Raw genomic sequence first — 23,959 nt, 5'->3', positions numbered from 1 at the left:
ACATATATTTACTTATTTATATATATTTACTTGTTTACATATATTTACTTAAAACCAAACTGTAACAAATTGTAAAGAAAGGAAGATCAGCTGAGTTAAGCATGTTTAACTGCACATGGTGCCCAATACTGTAGTACTAAACCCAGTTTGGACGAGCAATCTGAATTCTTTTAGCAATACAATAAGGAATAGACCTGTCAACAGTGGTGTTCTTGCAGAATCTTTATTACTGGTAATGCCGTAGTCAGAAAGGGTCCTGCTCAATTTTTTTCTGCTCAAGTTCAATAGAAATGGGTCCCTCTTTGTTAATTGAACAGATCTGGTTGACAAGTCACTGACATAAATGATCTGTATGACCTACTTGCACAAAAATGACAGTTGACAAGGGAAATGCTGCTCTTTGCAGTGTTCTTCTGCCAGGGGTAAAAATGATAGTATGAGGTCCCAAATCTACTCCCTTTCAGTGATTCTCATGTCAGATTTACTCAGTTTACAAGTCAAGAAGGTTTTTTGGGGGTTTAGGGTTTTTTTTAATTATTATTTTTAATTAATTGTACTTTACTGACTTTGCAAGATGTAAAATTACTTCTCTGCATATATTAACATTCTGTCTTAGGTCAGCCATTTCTGCTAATATTTTGGGTGTGTCTGAATTATCCAAATTAATTTGGCACCTATTACAGGAGATTATCTTTGCATACATAGCTGTCAGTTATCAAGCTACCATGTATATTCCAACATTATTTGCTATTGCTAGGAATTACTACTGCCAAGAAAGTGTTTACATTTTCACAGTTATTATAGTGTTTAATCACTTGAGAAGAAACACCCTAGTGTACTGGATCTGTAAATGCCTCAAGGCAGGGATTGTCCTTTTCATTAGGCCACAGATAGCAAGCAATACTGGGTAAGAAGACATAACAAACAGGTTTTCTTTTAACATCTCAATACATAGGACTAGATTCTCAGCCATATCTTCATAAAAATAGTTGATATTATAACAGAAAGCTTTTAGTTAAGAAAATTCAGTTTCTAGCCCTAAAACTCTATTCCATTTTCAAGTGAGCACCAGACAGGGGCCATTTCTATAAATAGCTTTAGCAGTATTTCTGTACTACTCTACTGCAAATGTAACTAATATTATAATGAGTTACACATTAGAGCAATGGGAGCAAGGACTCCTGCTACCTTTTGTGCAGTTCTGTGATATACTGCATATGGGAGAGAGATGAAAGAAGTTGAGAAGGCTTCTTTTTATTGATTTGGTAAAAATAAAGAACAGCCATGTAGGAAAACTGACACTGTACATAGATACCCTGACAATCTTTTGGCAGCAGCTTGTCTGAAGGTAAGCTGGGGTGGGTCATGTTATTGCATAAGCTGATATTTTTTGTATATTAAAAACTTCTCTGCCTCCAAATGTCACTTCACAGATAGCTTCTCCTCCTTTCCAACTAGATATGATCTGGGGATTGTTTCCCACATATCTAAACCAAGCACCTACACTCCATCTTTCTCTTTCTGTGAAATAACCTGTTGCTACAGTTTTTAACTTTAGGATTATTAGGCTGAGCAGATTAGATAGACTACAATACATATATCACAGTTTCTGCAAGCACAGAAACACATTTAGTAGGATTCACATGTCTTACCCAGTCATTCCAAGTCCCTTTTGGATTCTTGTTGATGATAGGCTGCAGGCGTTTCAGAAGAGTTTGGCAAGCATCCTGGTGAGAAGTCAGGAAAATATAACACAATATTCACACAGATAAGTTTTGTACTATTCAAGATAAGTTCTAGTTAGTACTTAATTAGTATATGCTTTACGGTCATCTTGGTTTGAAAAAGTATGATAGGAGGTGTCATTTTAACTGCACAGACAAAAACCTTACAAAGGGTTATGTTACAAGGGCTGGAATGTGCATGAATCAGTAGATTTACAAGGAGAACAGGGTACAAGATTTGTACAGGACTAGTTAGTTTTTGTTAGCTGAAACGAAGATTTTGTCAAACATAAGCCTTTTGGGGAAAGCTCAGATCATATTCTGAAAATTCATAAGCACCATTACTGAGAAACTGTCAAGTCATGTTTCTTCTTGGCAATCTCCAGTGGTATTATTGGTAATCTCAAACTTGATTTCTATGGGATCACTAATGCTTAAAGTTTGGTAGGCATTAAATACCACGAGGGATAGGGTGTTTTGTAAACTAAATACTACTCTCTACCTTCACAGCCATGCCGTTGACATCTGTCCCTGCAGATCCTACTGAGGCACATGCATTGGGAACAGTTGTTGTGCTCGTTTCACAGAAGTGAATACATGACATGGGGATGTTCAATTCTCGACTAGCAACCTGTTTCAGGAAGAACAACACATTCTTCTCTGTTTTAGAAACATTCTAAACACACCAACAGTTCCCCAGTACTTGCTAGAAGTCAGCAATACCAGGAAAGATAAAGTTTTAGCAAGTCCTCTTCCAACCTGCAGCTGAAATCATTCTACCCAGTTTGTCAGTACAAGAAACAGAAAAGAAGGGCAATGTTTTAGCTGTACTCAAACTCTGGAGTGAGACTAGAGTCCAACATTCAGTTCCTGATTTTGCTGCTTATATCTGGTATGACTTAGCGCAAATTATGCAGGCCCAGATCCCAAGCTTTCATTGACTTGATAGACATCTTTACAGATCTGACTCTCAATTAGGCATTAAACAAATATGACCATAATAATATTGTCTGGACTGTATACTAATCTGAATACTGACTGTCTTTTTTTACCGTGGGTTCTATGGGATCAGCCCCAGAAAATCTTATTTCTAATAAGCCTCTTCACATACCATTGGAAGAATTAAAAAAAATCTGGTTTTCCTTCCTGCTGGCTCTATGACTCTTAATGAAGGTATCTTTGCTTTCCAGCTCTATCAATGCAAAGAAGCAGTGGCTATGCTGATAAAGAAACTGTCCTACCAGTACACTAACTAACGAAGAAGAAAACCTTCACACTGTTTATTTGCATGACAGATAAAGCACAAAGTAATATTTGTTTGTATCATTTGTTACCTGGATCATTTTTGTATGAATACCCTGCCCCATTTCAATTCCACCATGTGTCAGAAGCACAGACCCATCAGTATAAATATGAACCAGAGCAGCAGCCTAAAAAAGAAAAACAAAATCAAGATTAGACTAGTGAGAAATGTGTTGTATATGGTAATGAATTGATGAATCAAAAAAGACAGACACAGTTTTGAAGTGTATTTCAATTTATCTGTTCAATGCTTTTGAATAGAAGGCAAAATTTGGAATGCTAGTCCCTCCTCTTCCTCTGTAATGAACTTCAAAATAAAAAGATACAAATCCTTGGAGGTCTGCTTTTTCTGTTGCTAGATGCTGAAATAAATCTATACCTGGTAACAGTACCTCAGTGGTTCCAAAAGAAGCTGGAGGACTTCCCTTGCTAGTGGCCGTACATGCAAATTTCTGCAAATTCCATTTTCTCTTTCACTGGTGTTTGAGAGCCTTTGGACACAGGTTTTTCAACAGCATAGGTTAGGCAGGCTGTCAGCATTAGACACAGCAGTAAGGTTCTGAATGAGATTTTCCACCTGGACTCAGATGGAAGTAACACTGTAGACTACAAAGACCCTGCGACTTTAGTCTTGAACAGAGACAGCCGGTTTCATATGCTACAAGCCAGTCAATTAATTTTCAATTGATAAAATGCTGTCTATTCAGAAGCACTGGACACCTACATTAAAAAAAACAACACAAAGACCAAAAATACTACCGTCCTTTTGTTCCTTAAACTTTGTCTTTGATGACATCAAACGGTTAAGTCTTTAAGAACACCATCTCACAGTACCCCTATGGTCAGAAAGAGTAAGCTCGGAGCTGTTTCTAGAATGGATAACCTATCCAATGAACACTTTGCCATCAGTCCTCAAAAACTTTTCATAAAAGTGTTCAACTCATCTATACCAATACCACATCACAAGAGATAGGACTGGCCTTTAAGTAGGCAGGGTCCAAGCTGCCTGGGTCCTGAAAACCAAAACACTTTGATCTCAGCTTCAAGAGAGCTAGAAGCGAGGGTAGCCTTCAGGGAACAACCATTAGGAGGATGACAGTTTTCCAGAAGTTGAAAGATAACACATTTGTATTATATCCTACGGTAGAGTAACTGTAATCTTCTATGGATAAAAATCTTAGCTCACTTATTCTTTAAAGAAACTAACCTGAGAAAGATAACGTGTGCCTAGTCCAAACGGAAACTTCATTGGTACAATGGCAATCCCCTTTTTCTTCCAGTAATTTTGTTTGTTAAATTCATTGACAGCTGTTTTCCTACTGTAGTATGCAGATTTCTCCATACATTCATTCCAACACCGTATTAAGTTTTGTGGATCAAGCTTTTGTTTGAAGTGTGTCTGCTCGTTCTCCTTATACATGTTTATTTCCCTAATCTGAAATAAGAAAATCAACAGCTATCACACAACCCTGTTAAAGGCAGACTGACCATTTCAGGGGACTAGTAGACAACAAGATTACTGTATGTTTTTTGAACAATTACCAGTTTGGTTCAGATTGTAAGAGCATGCTATTCATTCAACAACCAGACACTGATATAAAAAAATATGAATTTTAGGACAAATTACGTTTGACTTAGAACAGATTTGTTCAAACAGTTGAGCTAATCTAAAGGGCTTTAACTTTCCAACTGCATAGACTTCATTTCAGGAGAGAAGATGCATTCACTTCGTCACCTTTTCTGGTGATAAGCCTGTTTTATCTGCAACTCCTGTTATCCACGTTTCTGTCACCAGTGCTGACTGGGGAAAGCCAAACCCTCGGAACGCTGTGTTTGATGGCAAGTTTGTTTTGCAGGCATAAGCCCAGCATCTCAAGTTCGGAATCTTGTATGCATTGTCCATTTTTAATAAGGATACTTCTGCTACCTGAGGTGGGGACAAACAGTTCTAGTTAAATGTCAGAACAGTGCTTCTTTCAAATTCATACTTAAATCTTCCTCATCTCATATAAAGACCTTAACTTCAGACAATTAGCTTAAAATTGGGTTTCTGTCAATCACTGGTAGTAAGAATACTCTTATGCACACATACAGACTTTATTCATACATTTCTCATGCAGCATATTAGTTTTCAGTTCTTTTTTGCTATTCACAGAACACAGCTGATATTACTAGCAGTTGAGTGCTGGTCAGTTGTTAAGGATGTAACAGATACTTCATTTTATGATTGATTTTGCTCCTGCTTTGATATCAAAAGCCACACAGAACTAAAATAGGCAGATTAGATTTAAAGCAATAGGAGGTACGAAAGGAACTGATGAAAGCATTCTGAATTAACATGTCCTATGGAAATTCACAGTTAAGGTTTAGTTCCACCAGAAAGCATACTGCAGTCTACAGTGTCTTCTGGTTCTTATGTTTTTCTTTTAGAGATTTCACATGACAAACAAAAACATAAGAAAAGGAAAATCCCATTAGATACCTCAAATTAGGCTCTATGATTCAGTATCAAAATAAATTAATAAGCTTAAAAATGTTTTGATGCCTCATGAACAGGCCAGTGGCTCTCTTCAATGTTAAGTAGATTTCTCAGAATGGCAAATTTAAGCCTGCATCCCTACTGTTCCCACTGAGCTTTAAACAATAAATTTCAAAACATTTCTGCATAGAAACAACTGAAGATAGTTTTGCTGTAATAATTATCCATATAAGTAATGTCATATAATGCTACCTTTTCACTTAGGAAACATAAGTTGAAATGTTATTTGCCAAATGAAAAAAAAAAAAGAGTAATATTTTGGGTTTTTTTATTATGACCACAACTTTTATGGACTTCAGAGAAAGTATGTGTATGAAGCTGATCAGTCTTAAGGGGGTTATTGAGAAATCAGAGTGAATACAATGTACTGTTGTAATACAACTCTTAGCTATGCCAAAGTTTCTTCCCAGAAATCCCTGTTCTAATCTTGATGCAATCACAGAGAGTAAAAACATATTATTAATTGTTGACTGAACAATAACTAAGTTAAGCATAGATTACTGGTATTCAATTCCCATGTTGGAAGACCAGCCTTTATTAAGATGAGCATCAAGCATCTTGGCTTTCTCTAGGGCTAGGCTCCCATAGAATTGGTCCTCTCTAAAGAAAGAATAAATCCCAAAATACTGTCTTGGGAACACAGAGATAAGTCACACTGGCCCAGAAAAAACCCTGGACTGCAAGTCTGGTAAAGCTTATAATTTTATTTCCAATAAACCTATTTCTCCTTTTAGAAGTGTTGAATTATTAATGTTATACTAATGGATTCAAATGGAATCACACAGCTAGACCACTTCTTATTGATCTAATTAATTAGGGAGTAATGTTAAAGAGTTAGGCTGTTATCACATGTGCTATTCCAGATGCAGCTGAGTTGGGTGGAAAGGTTACTTGGTTATCACTGCCTCCAATTCTAGGTCCAGCAGCTTCACTGTACCACTGTAGAACTTCATCTTAAGATGGTTCTGACATGTGATCTGCATTAACATACATGCTTTTAACAATGGATTTTTTTCTGACCCAGGTTATTTTTCAGAACCAGATTAGGCAGCAATAGCACGGGCAGTTAGACTGACAGATTTCAGAGTGCAGAAAATACCCACCCATAGGTGGGGCAATGACGAGCAGATGAGGGATAGTAACCTCAACAAACATTTCAGTTACAGCTAGAATAGCCTATGCAAACACAAATAGCTAGTGACTGGTATTAAAGCAAGCAACATTTTATACTTTGCAGACCTATAAGTGAGGAACTGAGGTATACAGCACAATAAATGCAGACACAGTACAGAAATGCATAGAGATAGTAACAGGACAACTATCACTATGAATTTTCTGAAGGCTAAGAAAGGTGTTCCCAGCCTTGTAGACCTAAACCTTTAGGCAGGCACAAATGCAGGTACTATGTATTTTAAAACATCAAAAGGCTACATGATTAACAATACATATGCAAGGGAATTTGGCCTTCATCATTTTCCAGCTAATGATTCCTCCATGTTGTAAGATTTGTCAGCTTATAAAATCCTTACCAGGACAGAGTCATCAGGGGTGCATCCTCCATTAATGTAATATTTGGCATCCACAGCTCTGATCCTACCATCATTCATGAAGCCAACCTAGAAGGATCAACAATAACCTATTTATATTTTTGGCGTTCATTCATTTCTTCAGTGCTTGTATATTTCGAAAATGAATGTAACCCACACAATTAGGGTCATACTGCACTATTAATTTCTGGGCAGCATTCACTGAAACTATATAAGGGCAAGAGAGAAAGAATGTTCCTAAGATATTGGTTTTCCCATCTGGCATCTGTAATCTATATAAGTACAGCATATAACAAGCAACATCAGCCCATGGGAAAGGAAGAAGCAGGGAAGCCCAGTGGCTTCCTGTGTATTTGTCCTGGTTTCAGCTGGGATAGGGTTAATTGTCTTCCTAGTAGCTGGTACAGTGCTATGTTTTGAGTTCAGTATGCAAAGAATGTTGATAACACTCATGTTTTCAGTTGTTGCTAAGTAGTGTTTAGTCTAAAGTCCAGGATTTTTCAGCTTCTGATGCCCAGCCAGCGAGAAAGCTGGAGGGGCACAAGAAGTTGGCACAGGACAGAGCCAGGGCAGCTGACCCAAACTGGCCAACGGGGTATTCCATACCATGGGATGTCACGTGTAGTCTAGGAACTGGGGGGAGTGGGGGATTGCCGCTCAGGGACTAACTGGGTGTCAATCGGCAGGTGGTGAGCAATTGCACTGTGCATCATTTGTACATTCCAATCCTTTCATTATTACCGTTGCCAATTTATTAGTGTTATTATCATTATTAGTTTCTTCTTTTCTGTTCTATTAAACCGTTCTTATCTCAACCCATGAGTTTTAATTCTTTTCCCGATTTTCTCCCCCATCCCACTGGGTGAGGGGGGAGTGAGTGAGCAGCTGCGTGGTGCTTAGTTGCTGGCTGGGGTTAAACCATGACAGTATTGCCTGAGATGGCTGGTAAGTGTGTCATCTAGGAATGTTCACTGTAGACAAAATCAAACTCTGCTCTGACTGTAAGAATAGTGTCTGGTAGATGGAGTATGACATTTGTTTTTCTTAATGAAGAAACGTTATCTTTATCTCACATCTCTCTTTTCACCTGTTGCCACTAATAGTTCCTGAATTCTCAACATGAGCTACAGCTCATTTTCAACTCAAGTGAAGCATCTTACAAAATCTCTCTTACTTTACCTATGTAGTAGAGATGGAAAAGAAGGCAGAAATTGTCCTAATGAATAGTTATGACTGATGACAGTGCATGAGCAGGGAAGAGATTAATTTCCTCCACAGGGTGAGATTTCCTGTATGACACTGGTTCTGTAAAAACCAGCTGCTCCTTTGTGTGAACGTAACCATATGGACATTTTAAAATAAACTTCTGCAGAAGTCTGAGATAGTTTGGCTTCCCATTCCCAGAAAGAAAGACAGAAAGAGCTATAAAAGGAAAAGGACACAAAGGGACTAGAAAAAAAACGAACAAACAAAAAAAAACCCTGCAGAGATAGAGCCAGAAGCAGAGAAAGGGCTGTACAGTAACGCTATCTCTTGGTTTCCTGGCTAGTAGTTTTGTTTTAAAATTGAATTGGTTATACTAATTTTCATTAATAGAGCAAATATTAACCAGTAACACTGAAATAATTATTCACAGAATATGGGCAGGTGCTTTTTCACTGAATTCTTGTGGCACTCACTTTATATTTACCAATAAAAGGATGTCGGCCACCAGTGATTAACATATCATCCCCTCGGCTCAGAATAAGACGGACTGCTCTGCTGGTTCTAAATCAACAACAGAAAAGTCAAATTTCAGTCAAAATAAGAGATGTTATTAAGAAGATGGCTATTCATCATGTATTCAGCCATGCATATAAATATGCATTTAGATTAAACTTAACTTTAATAGGCTTAAATATATGCTTACAGCTATGTCTGGAGTTGGGGGTTTTTTTTGCATTTACAATGACGTCAGAATTTTAATTTCATCTCTTGAAAGCCAATGAGATAACTCAGTGCAAACTTCTGAAGAAATTTTCAGTGTTAAGACTGAACTGTGTTAAGTGAGCTATCAGCAGTTGGCATTCAACTTTAAGCAAGACATAGTTGCCTCTGAGCTATTCAGAACTGTACTGAAATAGGGTGCCTTGGAATAAAACCAAAACATGGATGATAATAATAATAATAATATGAAAATTAGTCTACAAGTGCATATACCATTTTAAATAGTTAATTTTGAAAAAAACCAGACATAAGATGTAAAATAAAGTCATAACAATAAAAATAGATTATTTAAACTATTACAAAATATTATTTTTAGCATGGTCTGGTTAATCCAAAACACAGGTAACATGGCCAAAAATAATCAAGAGCAGTTTGTATAACAGTGACAGTAGTAACAAGAGAAATGCATTGAGCTAACCACTCAGACTACAAGATGATTTTGGCTAAGACAGGATGTAGCCTGATGTGCATTCTGCGGCATATCAGTTTATGCTTATAAAAGAGGTTACTGCCCCCTGATAGCTAATTGCCAATATTATCCTGCCAAATTTGGAGGGTGGGGGATGAAGCTTTATGTGTTAAGGTTCCTAAATTAATTCAAATTGTATTAGCAAAACCATAATAACTAATAGATTTAAGCTAATTTTGTCTGAAACAAGTTGGGGACTGAACTAGAACTACTTGTTCTTAAAAGCAGTTCCACTCATGAACTCTTCCTTCTGCATCCTGCTGTGCCAGTAAAGTTCACATCTGGATGGTTAATGTCATGTTTTGAATGTACATACAAAGCTTCTGTAGTTAGGGACTGGTCCTTTTGAAATGCTCAATCATTTCAAGAGTATTTCTAGCTTATACTAATACCAATTTCTTCAAGTACCATTAATTTAGTTGAGGCTAGTGCTGCTTAACATAAGCAGTCTAACAAAACAAAACAAAACAAAGAAATGCACTGAATAGTCTTACAAAATGTGAACAGTCAGCATTTTATGACTTTTTGGCTAGCAACTTTGGGAAAGGAGAAAGCACTTTAGCCAAAATGCAAAACTTGTTCACCCCATTTTCTCTTCATATCCCAATACATACATACCGCACTTACTTGTTTGCTGCCACTGCAGCAACTGATGCCAGTAAGCCAGCTTTCAGGAGTTTCCCACCAAAAGCTCCACCAACTCGTTTAACATGGCACATGATCCTGTTGGCTGGAACACCTAAACTTGCAGCTACCATCTCCTGTAAAACCAGTTTTAATCTTTTATGCCAACACAAACTAAGCCAAAAAGTTAGGTTCTGAAATAAAAACCTTTTCTAGAAAAGGGTTCCATAGATGTTTCTAGTTTGTTTTGTGTTTTTTTTAATCAGATGAAAATAATTTTTCTTTTACCCTAGGTTAAAAAGCAAGAACAAGATAACAAACACTCAGCAGTGTTCACATTTAAAATCTCTACCATGGAGCCTGTGAAATGGCTGTGGACAGGAGTGAAGAATAATACCCTTGGATTTCATTACTTAAACAGTAAGAAGCTTCAGGTATAAGAAAAAGGGATTAGAATAGAGTTATTATTTTTATTACTAAGATTGTAAGTTTGATTTTAATTTTTAACTCAAAACTGTTTCTTAATAGTCTAAGGTCTTGCTAGTATCAGGAATATTCTTGCTTCAAATCATTTTCTCAAACACAAAGTTCTTCATACTTCTTGGCTACTGGCAATACAATAATAATGGAAATGATAAAAGGAGCTGAACTGGGCTTTGAACACAAAATGCCAGTGTTGAGTCTGAAATACTATCAGTTTCATGCACCATAGCTATTGCTATGTAGACCATACACTATGTCAGCCTTTGCTTTACCATTTACCATCACAAAAATGCTCAGAGGGCTGGAACACCTCTCCTATGAATAAAGGCTGAGAGAGTTGGAGTTGTTCAGCTTGGAGAAGAGAAGGCTTCAGGGAGACCTTATTGTGGCCTTTCAATATATAAAGAGGGCTTATAAGAAACAGAAAGACTTTTTACCAAGGCCTCTACTGACAGGACAAGGGGCAACGGTTTTAAACTGGAAGAGGGTAGGTTTAGCTTGGACATAAGGAAGACATTTTTTACAATGAGGGTGGTGAGACACTGGAACAGGTTGCCCAGAGAAGTTGTGGATGCCCCATCACTGGAAGCGTTCAAGGTCAGGTTGGACAGGGCTTTGAGAAACTTGATCTAGTGAAAGATAACCCTGTCCATGGCAGGGGGTTGGATTATATGATCTTTAAAGGTTTCTTCAAAGCCAAACCATTCTATGATTATGATTTTGGCATGGAGCAGAAGTCTCACCTACAGCCATTAGAACTGATCCAACCCTCAGCAGACTCTGACTCTACAGGGCGCTGATTGCTCCTCACCTCAATGGAAAGCTAACAGAGATGGAGGAGCCTCAGTGCTCCACAGGGAATTTTTCATGCTTACAATAGTGAGGCTTGAGGTACTTTGTTCAAAGGGAAATAAGAGCCTTTTACTTCCTCCTTACCCTCACGGTGTAGTGGCCAGTGTTTATCAGGATACAGCAGTACTACAAAGCAGCTGTTGTTGGATAAACCAGATGTGCAATTTCATGTTCCTACTGCTTCTAAACTGTTAAAATGGATTTGTAAACCAAACTTAAAAGGCTCTATTGTCACAGGTTCAACCACTTTCTCTGAGAATGCTCTGTATTACCTGAATAATTGCTGGATGCTGTGTTGACACATACACATCCATTTCTTTATCCTCTCCTATTGGAACAGCAAGCACACTCTGAGTCTCCATGTAGAAGTGTTCCTGTCCCCCAATGCGAATCTCCCCTGATCCAAAGAGAAAAACACAAGTGTTACTGAGGGAAAAGGACAGAAGAAATTAACCAGGAAAGAACTAACTGCACATCATCATGTAAATTATGGTAATCAGTGTCAAATCTTATGATGCTTCTTGTATGAATGAACAACATCTAAAATAAAAACACAGATGAAACTCCTTGCAGGATTAAATTGGTCTTGTTCCAGTGGCATCAACAGAACTTGATTAATAGTGAAACAATATTGCCTACAAGTGGTGACAATATTAAATAAAACATGATAAATTAAACAAAGCATGGACATACTGGACCAGGTCAAGAAGGAAGCCACCAAGATGGTCAGGGGGCTGGACCACAGGATGTATCAGAAGAGGCTGAGAGAACTGGATTTATTCAACCATGAGAAGAAAGGGGTTAAGGGGAGATCTTACTGCTGTCCACAACTACCTAATGGGAGGGTGTAGAGAAGAGTGAGCCAGACTGTTCTCAGAGATGCACAATGGAAGGATAAAAGGCAAGGAACACAAGAAATTCCAACTCAATATAAGAAAAAAAAATTCACCATGAAAGTGGTCGAACATTGCAAGAGGTGCCTATAGAGGTTGTAGAATCTCCATCTTTGGAGGTATTCAAAACCTGACTGGACATGGCCCTTAGTAACATGCTTTAACCGCACCTGCTTTAAGCTAGATGGCTAGATGACCCCCATCCAGCCTAATTATTCTGTGATTCTGTTTCAAGGACAGAGGATGCAGAAAGCTTGAGTGTAGTAGCAGGACCACAAACCCAGTAGGTTTAATCACACTTTTTTCCAGGTGACCAAAAGCTTTCTCAGGCCTAATGGATATATGGAAAAAAGGTAGAACTTGGACTTGAAGAACAGACAGACAAATCCAAATGCTGACAACAACTTCCCACCAAATGTATTCTGCAGTTTACCTTCAATTATATTATCAACAGTTTCAAATGCCTGATCAACATTTCCATGTTCTAATTTTCTTTTTGGCTCAAAGAACGAGTTGTGCTTTATAGCTTCCTGCAGTGGAGAAAAAGAGAAATAGTTTTTTAAAGTATTTTAAAGGTTCTCAGCTTGTTGTGGCATTTTACTCTCAGGAGAAACACCATTCTTTTCAGAGATTTGAACCTCCAGCTATCAAAGCCAATGAACAACAGTATTTCATCACTTCACTGTCATTGTTGATGAGTTTGTGTATTCAGTTGAGCAAGTCTTTCCTGATGTATCTTGTGTTACTGATGATAGCAGTTTCTGAAGGAAATGCATTCAGTTTATTCAACCTGCTCTTCCTTCTCATACATTTAGCAAGTGACCAAGAGAGCACAAAATAAGAATGCAACCCCATCATCCAAAGAGTGATGCCGTTAAGAGAGGAAGAAATCACAAGGACTAAGTAAAAGTAGAATCTATTTTTTAAGTACAATTTGCTTTATTTCTAATAAGACTTCATTGGAGTTTCAACTGTAAGGAAATAGTAGTAAAATTTGCCAATCGACTTCTATTTTTATACCAGAAAGACTGTTCTGTCACACCCCACATGCATTATGGAAACAAGCTGTAAAGTGACTACCAGACCTAATGCTGGTTGCCTGCAAATGTGTCCTTAGTTCCTTACTTCCACTCATCTCATTAACCCAGCATAAGTCCATTTCCCCTATGACTCCCACATTTTAGAAATGTTCTATATCCTTAACATCTTTCCCCTCACATTACTCCAACACTTCCTACGTCTCCAGCCTAACTTTGTTGGCTTGCTAGCCTGACAACAGATACAAAATGCTACAGATAATCAGGAGCTGATTGACCAACTGGTAGCTACCAAAAGAATTATAAACAACCAGCATGCTCATTGCCTTTTCCTCAGTGGGAATAAAAGAGTTCTCTTCTACTCTTATGTTTATTATTATGAAATTTGTGGGACCTTAATACCTTTGAGACTGTTGCCTATCTATCACAAGTGGTCAAAATTACCCAAAAGGTTGAAAAGTTATTTATAGGGAGACTGACAGACTGATTAATTGGATGTTCATATTCACCTTGTTTCCTTAGAAAATCCTGTTTAAAAAACAAGTGAAGAATATGAACAGCTTCTTCCATTAATTATATAGATAAAACCATAAAAAAGCAAAAGAAAAGAAATTATTAGTACCTCAATTGTTAAGATCACTGGTTCCAGCACTTCATACTCTATCTTCACTTTTGCAGCTGCTTCTTTGGCATGAATATCTGAATCTGCAACCACAGCACAGACAATCTGACCCACACAAATCACCTGTAAAATACACATCACTTAATAGAACAGTGGAATCAAATTATTCCCATATGTGCTGCTGATATTATTCTTTTGTGTAACCACTATTCATGTTTCCTTTTTAGAATTTTGTTTTGACTTAGGATCTTTGCATTTTTTAGATCATCCATGAAGCTAACAAATTATTAGAAATACCAGTATAAATAATAAATAGTAATAAATAATAATAACTAAATAACTAACTAAATAATAATACCAGTATAACTGGGGAATCAAGGAGAATACAGTATTCAAAAATGGATAAGTGATTTGGGAGCCTAACTTTCAATGAAATATACTCTTGCAACAACTCAGATGGTTTTGTGAGGTTTAATCTGTATTCTTCTGATTTATATATTTTTCTCTAGGCAGAATATAATGCACATCAGCTATTTTGAAGTTTAAAAGGGAGTGGGGAAAAATTTTAAGACATTTACCTTGTTACATGCCTAAAGTGATTCTCTGATGTATACACAATAAAGAAACTCAAGAGTCAGCAAGTAAAATTTAATTATAAAAATCTGAAGAAAAACAGTAAAAAATGAAGAAAATCAGTATTAAAAAGACTGTAGTTATACCTTGTTTCTTGCAAATATGATCTCTGGACCATCAGAGTAGTAAAACTCATTTGTAGCTGGTACATCATGAGCTGTTATGATATCAAACACACCTGGTCCTTTTAAAGCCTCTGAGGTATCTATAGATCTGATTGGGATATGGGAAGAGAGAAGTGTTAATTCATTACTTTTACAAAGTGTTGCACAGAGGAAGGGAACACAATACAGAGGTAAGTTTCTTGTACTGCCAGGATGTGCTTATACATTCAGACATGTCCTTTTCTTTTACCTCTGGCATGGAAAGAAGTGCAGGTCAAAGGCAATTTAAAATTCTACTAACCTGCTCCGTTTCTAGGAAATACTCTAGATGCAACAGGGAAACCATTGGCCCATTAGACTGCCTGAACTGTATCGATTTAATGAAAATCACTGCACAATTATGATGCCACAATCACAACTTTCTAAGACCTCAGAGCCTATACAGATATCAAACTGATACAAATATTTGAAGCATCTACAAATGGAGACTTCATGTAGAGAATTATAATAGAAATGGCAAGACCAGTATAAATGGAGAATGAATGGGAATGTATGGGTGTAGAAGCATCAGAAAGAACAGCAGAAGATCTATAAGACTGGCATGTTTTGATAGCACCTAGTTTAGCAGGTCATCAAGATCCCAGCACATCTACAGGCATCTTCTCTGGACACCCAGATCAGAAGACAAAGGAGAGTCAATAAATCCTACTGACTCACAGAAATGGGGGTGATGTCAGCTCCTTGATGGTAACAAAAAGAGCACATCCAAACCCAGCATACTATCACCAACCTAAGAACAAGCCAGGAAATATGACAAGGACTATATAGCTAGCAGCCCCAATCCTCTCTGTCATCACAATTAATCCTGACCAGACCACCTGGATACATGTCTTGGTGCCTGAATGCTGGGCAGACAACTTGGATATGTGCATTTTGGTGCCTGAATGTTGAACAAACTGCTAGAATAGGTGTATCTTGGCAGTGTAAAAACATAAGTGAAAAGTTTTCTTTCAAAATAAAATCCTTTTCCCATCTTCCTCTCCTATAAGGCCTCATACGAGCTTTGCTACTTTGTTGCTGCAATGCTGCAACACTATTTCCTACATTTTGAACAATCTTCTGTTTTCATAATAGAGTTGAGATCTCAAAGCTGTGTTGGTAAAGCTGAGTTTTGGTGCCTGCTTGCACTGCACAGCTCAGCACTTTGTGGAGGTATCTAGGCTAGCTCTAGGCTGGCTCATGGACCAGAAACAGTTCAACCCTCTTAGTACAGTAATATGGACTGAAACACTTAAATCCAAATAGATCCTTCTACTAGAGTGACAATATTGCTTTCAGCACCTGAGCCAGTGTGGGCGTCAGGCATGCTGTTTTATATACACATAACTCATTAGTCTGCTCTAAAAATCTCAGACAGCAATTCATGTTAACACTTTCTTCAGATACACTTTGAACACTTACACAATCTTAGCATGAGCTCTGGAACTAGTGACGACAGCCAGGAAGAGCTCACCATCCACAGAAGGAAGATCATCAATGTAAACTGCTTCACCAGTGGCATGCTTAATTCCAGACTGGTGCATAATGGGCCGTCCTACAGGATCCTGGGGAGACTGACTTGGCTCTATGTCCTGTACAGTCAAAAATACACACAACCCACCCCCAAACAGTTAAAAAAAAGAATAGTCATGTTATTCTTACAGAAATCAGAAAATCGGATGAAGAAACAACTGTTCAGAAGGAACAACTGTGGATATCATCATCTTCTGGTTCAATATTGAAAACAGATGTGGATGCAGGACCTGACTGCTGCTCCTGGGAATTTCTGCAATTTGTTCTCCTAAGGAGCCTTCTGAGAGGCTTGCACAGGTTTGTCTACTTGGATTTTTTCCTTAATCATTTACATCAAAGTGATACAAACAGCACTTCTTTTTCAGAAGGGCAGTTTTCTCTCTTACTGATTGGTGTCATGAAGCTTTGGTAATTTTCCAATTTATTGTCACAAGATTCTACTCTGTATTTTACCAGTGTATGGTGTTGTATTTTGAGCTATTTGCAGTGATTCCTATGATTTGTCTTCCTCGCTGAAAGATTGCAAATGATCAATGTAAATCAGTGAGAAATTGTTTAAATGTTTCTGTCCTAATTTTACTTCCTTGCACCTTTGTATGAATTTAGTACCTTATTAACCTTTTCACTTGGATTCTTAAAGTTCTCCAAATGGCTGTCTCAGGCAAACCATCTCAACTTTTCCACTAACAGAATGACCAGGTAATTATCTTTCAGGATATACATTCTTTCCCCCCCCCCTTAATTTTAAAAGCTTAGTAATGTTCACATGAAGAAGTACAGACAAAAGATAGGGACTTGCAAAAGTTAGATAGAAATTTAAAGTGAAAAAACAGATTTTCTGAGTTTCTAAGTAATTTCTGTTGCTCAGTGTCAACTGATCTGAATAACAAATTGTTACCATTTCTGTTGTTCCATCATTTACTTCCAGCTGAGGAATAAATTACTGAAAGTCATAAAGAACTAGTTTCTTTGATCCTGGCCCCTCTTATAAGTCTGTAGTGACTTTTTTTTTGACGATAAGTCTGAAGGAAGCTGAAGATAATGACTTCAACAAATTTGAGGTATTTAAAGCTAAAATGTTATTCTGAAGAATATCTGAAAGTGAAAAAAGATCTTTACCTAGATTTCATTTGAATTTTCTTTAGGTTTTCAAAAACTTGGGATTTTAACTTGTGTATTGAGGGTATCAAAATATCAAAAATCGTTGCAGTTCCCACCATTATCAAGTCACAGGGGTGAGCTCAGAAAAAACAAAAGGTGTTCTTTGCTGCCCTCTACTGCTGACTTCTCCTTGAATACTCCTGTTAATTTGATCAGATAGCCATCACAAAGTCCATCTTGATTCCTAAATCTACAGTAAGACCTAAAAGCCCTCTGAGATCTTAAGAAAAGTGTATCTTGAGACAAGAATACTATAGTGATAGCTATAGTATTCTATAGGCTTTTCAATCTTTTTTATTTTTCTTCTAATTTTTTTCCAATTGGGTTGCACATTGCAAGTTTAATCAGTCTGACAATGGAGTTTGTTCAGCATATTTATCTTTTGAGAACTGTTTAGAAGAAGTGAGTATACCCATATAAGTCTATTTTTACAGACAAGGTTTTCCTAATTGAGATACAGCTAAAATCAACCACTAAGAGCCTGTTGCCTTCGATCCTTTGGAAAATTCGTACCTGAGCTTCACAACAAGGGTCATGCTTGAACTGTGACCTTTTACCAAGTCTTGCAAAGCACAGAACAATCTTAGAATAAAATCACTTGCCTGGTATATCTGGATACTCTGGGGAATTTTGGTTTTGAAATCTTGTAGGACACTCCTATATTCCATAGGTATGCCAGGATAGCGGCAAGGATCCTGAAAAGGAAGTGAATTACTATTAAAACTCACATTTTGAACTTTCCAATTAAAAAAGCTAACAACCAAAATCACCAAATACAAACTCTTTATACAGGAAATTCCTTCAAGACTCTCACAAGCTAGAAAGGCTCTAAAAGAACAATTTTAAAACAATGTAGCATTTTGAGATTTCACTAAATATTTTAAAATGTATTGGATTCAACAAATATGCTTGTTTAAAGTAAGCAACATAAAGCAGGGATAGTCAGAAAAGCTTTGTTCTGGGGTCCAAAACTGGCACAGAATGACTCTTGGCAGTAGTAAATTACCTAGTAATGGTAATGCAGAGGAAAGAGCTCAAGGTAACACAGAAGAAAAAATCAAAAGGGATATTTTTCCTCATAAGAACAGATTTAAGACAAAAATAAGTAACTTACACCTAGAATGTATTGGGAAGTGAAATTTTAAAGTCCTCCTCTCCCAGTCAACAACTCGTACAAGAAGGAGGGTTGGTTTAACACCTACAGTTGCTTTTCAAAGCCCTTATTTTTATTTTGTCTATTTATGCTTTGAACTACAGACAGATGGAGTAAGACCTCATGTATGTTTTCTCTGGGCCTGGGAGGTCAATACTGATATGTTGTTGCATTAACATAACTCAATTTTTTTTAAAGCTTAATGTCGAAGGTAAAGGTATCTGAGCACCTATAAGTTAATTGGGCATCTCTCCATCAATCTCTTTGGGAGCTAAGCACTTATGTTCTTCTGTAGATCTGAACCCCAAAGACAATATTTAGCATGTTGTACAAATTGGAAGCATCAACAGATAGAAAAAAACCTTTCACTAGTTTGCACAAAAGCAGACATGGAGAACCAATTTACCATTGTCCTTAATGACTGCAATACTTCCAGGAAAAATCTGTAGAAGAAACTGACTACCAAAGTTTTCTTATAGTCTACTTTTTCACCACTGGGTGAGCCTGGAAGAGCAATTTCCTTAAGAATTAGTCGGCAAGCTTCATCCAACATTTGTTCATTCCAGTGTCTGTCAAGAAGAATAATAGATACAATCAGACCAGGACTCAAAAAACCGCAAACAAATTGCAGTAATACATTTGTAGCATGGACCACAGGCATAATCCTGCTCACAATGAAGCCAAAATATTGATTCTAATAATGGCTTGCAATTTTGAAAACAGTGTAGGTCAATGTTGCTCACAGAAGTCAGGTCCCTTAAGTCAATGGAATTGAGTCTTATGCCAGCCTTTTAAAAACAAAACAAAACAAAACAAGAACCTATTACAGCTTTAAAGCTGATTTAACAGTCTTAGTGATTATCACTATTCTGCAGATACTGTGCTATATTTAAAGAAAAGTGGGTAGTAATATTGATGCAAACTGTAGATGCTTTCAAGGGATCTGATTAGTGCTGGATAGTAGTCACATTTTCCAAAAAGGCTGACTCCTTGAAGTATCTCAACACAGTTAGTTCTCCATAGTTACACAACCCTAGATATCAAAATATAAAGCTGTTAGAATAAATTTAATGATGTAAAGCAGCAAAAAATAATGAGTACTTCAACTACTGAAACAGTTGTATATTAAATGGTAAAACAGTCCAGTGGGACTCAGTTTAGATTAATGGTTTTATACTGCTTGAATTATTTGTAATTTTTTTCCTCCAAAACTTGGAAAGATGCTGCAAAGTGGGAGGGAATGTCAGGGATTAACGTCAGAGATTATTTGGATCTTGTAGATGAAGAGATATTGAAAAGGTTAAAGTTTGAGTTGTGCTCCTAAGTTTATTGAGCACATCTGAAATTCTCGAACTTTCTAACTATTCGAGCCAAGCTGAAGGACTCAAGAACACTGATACTAGGGGATTATCAAACCTACAGGATACAGCATCATTTGCCGATGCTTGGGCTTAGGTACACAACTGACTTTGTATACCTCATCCACCTATCTCACAGCTCATATCTCATATCTCTCTGCATACTTCACACCAGAGTTGCACCCATGTGCAGACTCCAAAATGTAACAATCCTGAAAAGTCATCATTAAGGCTTGACCAGATTATTCACTTGAACATACGTGGCATCAGCCAGGCAAGTGAAATCTTTCTGTTCTTTCATGCTCCAAGGAAGTACACCCAAGTTCTCAAAGTCCCTTTATTCAGAGATAGAGAGCAGGCAAAGAAATTATACCTTCCGATAAGTGTCCTACAGGTTTGTTTTGCACAGACTGTGGTTGAGACAGCACCTCCATAGAAAATGCTTAAATCCTTTATTAAGTCTGTACCTTCTTCAAAAAGGACTCTCATCCCAGCATTGGTTATTGGGAGAGCATTTTCTCGTCTTGGTGCTTGTCGAAATGCAGAGACATACTCCCCCTGAGCAAGATCAGACAGAAGTGGGCAACCTGCAGACATTTAAGTATCTGAAAGCAGAACTTGTTACTGCACTACATGAAGAAAGAATAAAAAATGAAGAGCACAAATTCAACCTCCTGAGCATTCAAGACCATACACACCATACACTTCCTTCTCCTGACCTTCAGTAGCTTTACCATCTTTGATTTTCTAGCAGCCCATACCCAATCTTCCATCATCTACACAGTTCAGATGACCTAGATTTTTTCATGGTAGATAGCTGGAAGACAGGGATCTTGTGGAGTGGAGTTGCATTTATAAGAAGACGAAAAGCTTAGAGGCTTCAAAGTATTGCCAAATTTCAGTACTTGGATAACATGACCCGTAGTTCTCTTATAAGATCCCATATCCACTCTTGCAAACACAATACCAGTTAAAGACTATTATTCAGTTCAGCAACATTTATGGAAGCACCACATACGTGTCCAACCTTATCTCATTTTAAGAAAAATCCTCAAGAGATGACAATGCTTTACCTGCTTGATGTCAACCATATCATAGGTGAGCAGCCTGCTTTGGTGAGGACTATGGCAGCTTGTCCAAGACCCCTTTCTCTAGGGAGTCTAGACAATTGCTATTGCACTCATCATTATAGGGTAAACTTTTGTCTGAATATCACTCTTCATATATCACCAGCTACCTCCCGATTTGTGTTTTCTGGCTGAAACTGGGAGATAGTATGGCACTGACTGGATGAAATGTAAGGAATTCAGAAAGTGAGCAGTAATAGTGTTACTTTCAACATAGGGATTATGCCCCGTCCTGCTCTTTATTTAATAGTCTTTAACTTTGAATAAAGCAAATTAAACAAACTAGTAGCTTACCTTCCTAGAGTGGGGAATATAGACAGAGACTAAGATCTCTTCTGGTGTAATGGTATTGTTACCAACTCCATCTGCAAAAATATCACTCAAAGGAATCTGTCGCTTTCCTCCTAAAAAAATCCCAAATCCAGAAAATTCTGTACAATTGTGCAATTAACATACATCAATCATATTCTAATTGGCAAAAAAACACCTGCAGGCTTCCTGAGTAAATAATAACTGCAGAGTTTACATAACAAATTGTCAGTGGTATGCTCTATAAATACAAGTGACTGCTCCATCTTCCATAGTATGGTAACACCAGAGTCCTAAGAAAGCACCCAGAGATCATCCCTATTCCATAATCCTCCCTTCTGATATTGCCACAATGATCCCATCCCCACTCCCGTCAATCTGTTCCAAATCTCTCCAGCTGCTGTCATCACTACCTTTCCTTCTAAAACATAAAAAATGAGGAAAAAAACTGAATGGGAAAGAACTGCTGCAAAAGTAAAAAAAATACTTTTGGGGTTGGGGTTTTGTTTGGTTGGTTGGTTTTGGGTTTTTTTTAGATTCTGAACCCTTCTAGGAGTCCAGAAGGGAATAAATGCTATTGCTTTTTCCTTTCTCTTTCTGGTAGATTATTCTAAAAGTGACTATGTTTGTCATTCTATGATATATACTATTAAAGATGGAATTTTCAAAAGGGAAGAGGACAAAATTCTGCAAGGAACCTAAATCTGTAAGAGCCCTTTGAATACTTACATCTATGCTACATCAGGTTTGCCAGTATCACTACACAGCTAAGCTAGCAAGCCTTCTGGAAATGCAATCTTTTTAACACATATAATTGATTCTCTTAATTAAACAAGCTCCATTGGCTGAAGGAGTTTTGTTGGTAGGACTGCTGCTGTACCAGTAACACAATTGTCAAGTAGCACTGTCATTCTGCAAGAACACAGAGGCATGAACATTGTACAGATGGAAATTCACAGTGATTCACCACGTGTGGTGTGGAACTTAACCACGTGATTGACAGATGAAGTCAAAGTGTATTTTTAACTAGTATTCTGTGTCCTTTGTACTTTTCACATGCTACCTTAGGTGTCCAATGCATTTTTAAATAAGTGATTTCTTATTACTAGACACTATGTACCTTGCAGTAGCCCTGACCTATTCCAAGACTTTCTATAACCAGATAATCTTCTGTGCCATTTTTAAAAGGTTCATCTATTAAAATACTTCCCTCACATTCAATGAACATGATACTTGAAGACTGACTGCTTTACAGCAAGATTATTTTCTTCATCTTTTTCATGTCAGGTGTGATGATGACATTGTAACCTGTTCATCCTATAATCAGGGCCGGGGGGGGAGGACTGAGCAAGCAGCTTCATGGTGCTTTGTTGTCAGCTGTGCTTAAACCACGACAATCATTTAGCATTAAAATCGCATTCCTCAAATATAACTAGTGTGACAGCAAAAGTTTAGTAAAGGAATTTTATTTTGCTGAAGTGTGAATCTGGAAAATAACACTGTTAAGAACAGCAGCACTGGTCTTTCTGGATTTTTGCATTTGTAATTCCATCCAGAATACACTTGGTTTACATACATAAAGATTATTGTCCAATCCCACCTGTGAGCCTGCCAGGAATGTGCATTTTCTCTTACACTGTGATCTAAGATAAATACTAATAGTGCTTCTGCAACCTCCTTTTCTTGAACAATCCAGTTTTCCTATGTTTGACTGACTACCATTTGGTAAAGAAATATGTTAAAGCCTCTTAAATGCCTAAAAGCCTCACCCAGCAGTAATGTTCTGCCAGGTTAACAGAAAGAGATAGCCATCAGTGATCCTTTTCATCACTCAAATAAGTAGGCACATATCCTGGTTTTGGCTGGGGTAGAGTTTATTTTCTTCCTAGTAGCTGGTATAATGTTGTGTTTTGGATTTAGGATGAGAATAATATTGATAGCAGCAACTGAAAACATCAGTGTGCTAAGTAGTGTTTAGACTAAGTCAAGGATTTTTCAGCTTCTCATGCCCAGCCAGCAAGAAGGCTGGAGGGGCACAAGAAGTTGGGAGGGGACACAGCCAGGGCAGCTGACCCAAACTGGCCAAAGGGATACTGCATACCATATGACATCATGTCCAGTATATAAACTGGGGGAAGTTGGCTGGGAGGGGCAGATTGCTGCTCGGGGACTGGCTGAACATTGATCAGCGGGTGGTGAGCAATTGCATTGTGCATCACTTGTCTTTCTTGGGTTATATTTCACCCTCTTTTTGTTATCTTCTTTTTCATTACTAGTAGCAGTAGTAGTATATTTTATTTTTTATTTCAATTATTAAACTGTTCTTATCTCAACCCAGGAGTTTTACTTGTTTTTGATTCTTCTTCCCATCCTACTGCAGGGGTAGGTGGGGAGGAGGAGTGAGCGAGTGGCTGCATGGTGCTTAGTTGCTGGCTGGGGTTAAACCGCAACAGCACATCATTAG

At 37.6% G+C, this 23,959-nt stretch overlaps 1 protein-coding gene across 8 annotated transcripts in view; it reads right to left on the bottom strand.

The window, feature by feature from the left end:
• Positions 1-23,959, bottom strand: part of AOX1 (aldehyde oxidase 1) — a 46,745-nt gene that overhangs the window by 9,088 nt on the left and 13,698 nt on the right. For all 8 annotated transcript variants that reach the window (XM_075028090.1, XM_075028092.1, XM_075028093.1 and 5 more), the window contains exons 13-29: positions 21,481-21,590; positions 20,433-20,617; positions 19,108-19,270; positions 18,151-18,243; positions 16,277-16,446; positions 14,798-14,924; positions 14,079-14,201; positions 12,853-12,949; positions 11,799-11,923; positions 10,195-10,328; positions 8,792-8,879; positions 7,095-7,181; positions 4,762-4,953; positions 4,234-4,461; positions 3,059-3,154; positions 2,227-2,355; positions 1,653-1,727 (exon numbers count right to left, since the gene is read on the bottom strand). In XM_075028090.1, coding sequence (XP_074884191.1) covers positions 1,653-1,727; positions 2,227-2,355; positions 3,059-3,154; positions 4,234-4,461; positions 4,762-4,953; positions 7,095-7,181; positions 8,792-8,879; positions 10,195-10,328; positions 11,799-11,923; positions 12,853-12,949; positions 14,079-14,201; positions 14,798-14,924; positions 16,277-16,446; positions 18,151-18,243; positions 19,108-19,270; positions 20,433-20,617; positions 21,481-21,590 — 2,222 coding nt within the window. The remainder of the gene's footprint in view (positions 1-1,652; positions 1,728-2,226; positions 2,356-3,058; positions 3,155-4,233; positions 4,462-4,761; positions 4,954-7,094; positions 7,182-8,791; positions 8,880-10,194; positions 10,329-11,798; positions 11,924-12,852; positions 12,950-14,078; positions 14,202-14,797; positions 14,925-16,276; positions 16,447-18,150; positions 18,244-19,107; positions 19,271-20,432; positions 20,618-21,480; positions 21,591-23,959) is intronic.

Source organism: Buteo buteo, chromosome 5 (assembly GCF_964188355.1).
Source record: "Buteo buteo chromosome 5, bButBut1.hap1.1, whole genome shotgun sequence".
Classification (NCBI taxonomy): Eukaryota; Metazoa; Chordata; class Aves; order Accipitriformes; family Accipitridae; genus Buteo; species Buteo buteo.
This window is presented reverse-complemented; position numbering and strand designations above follow the sequence as displayed.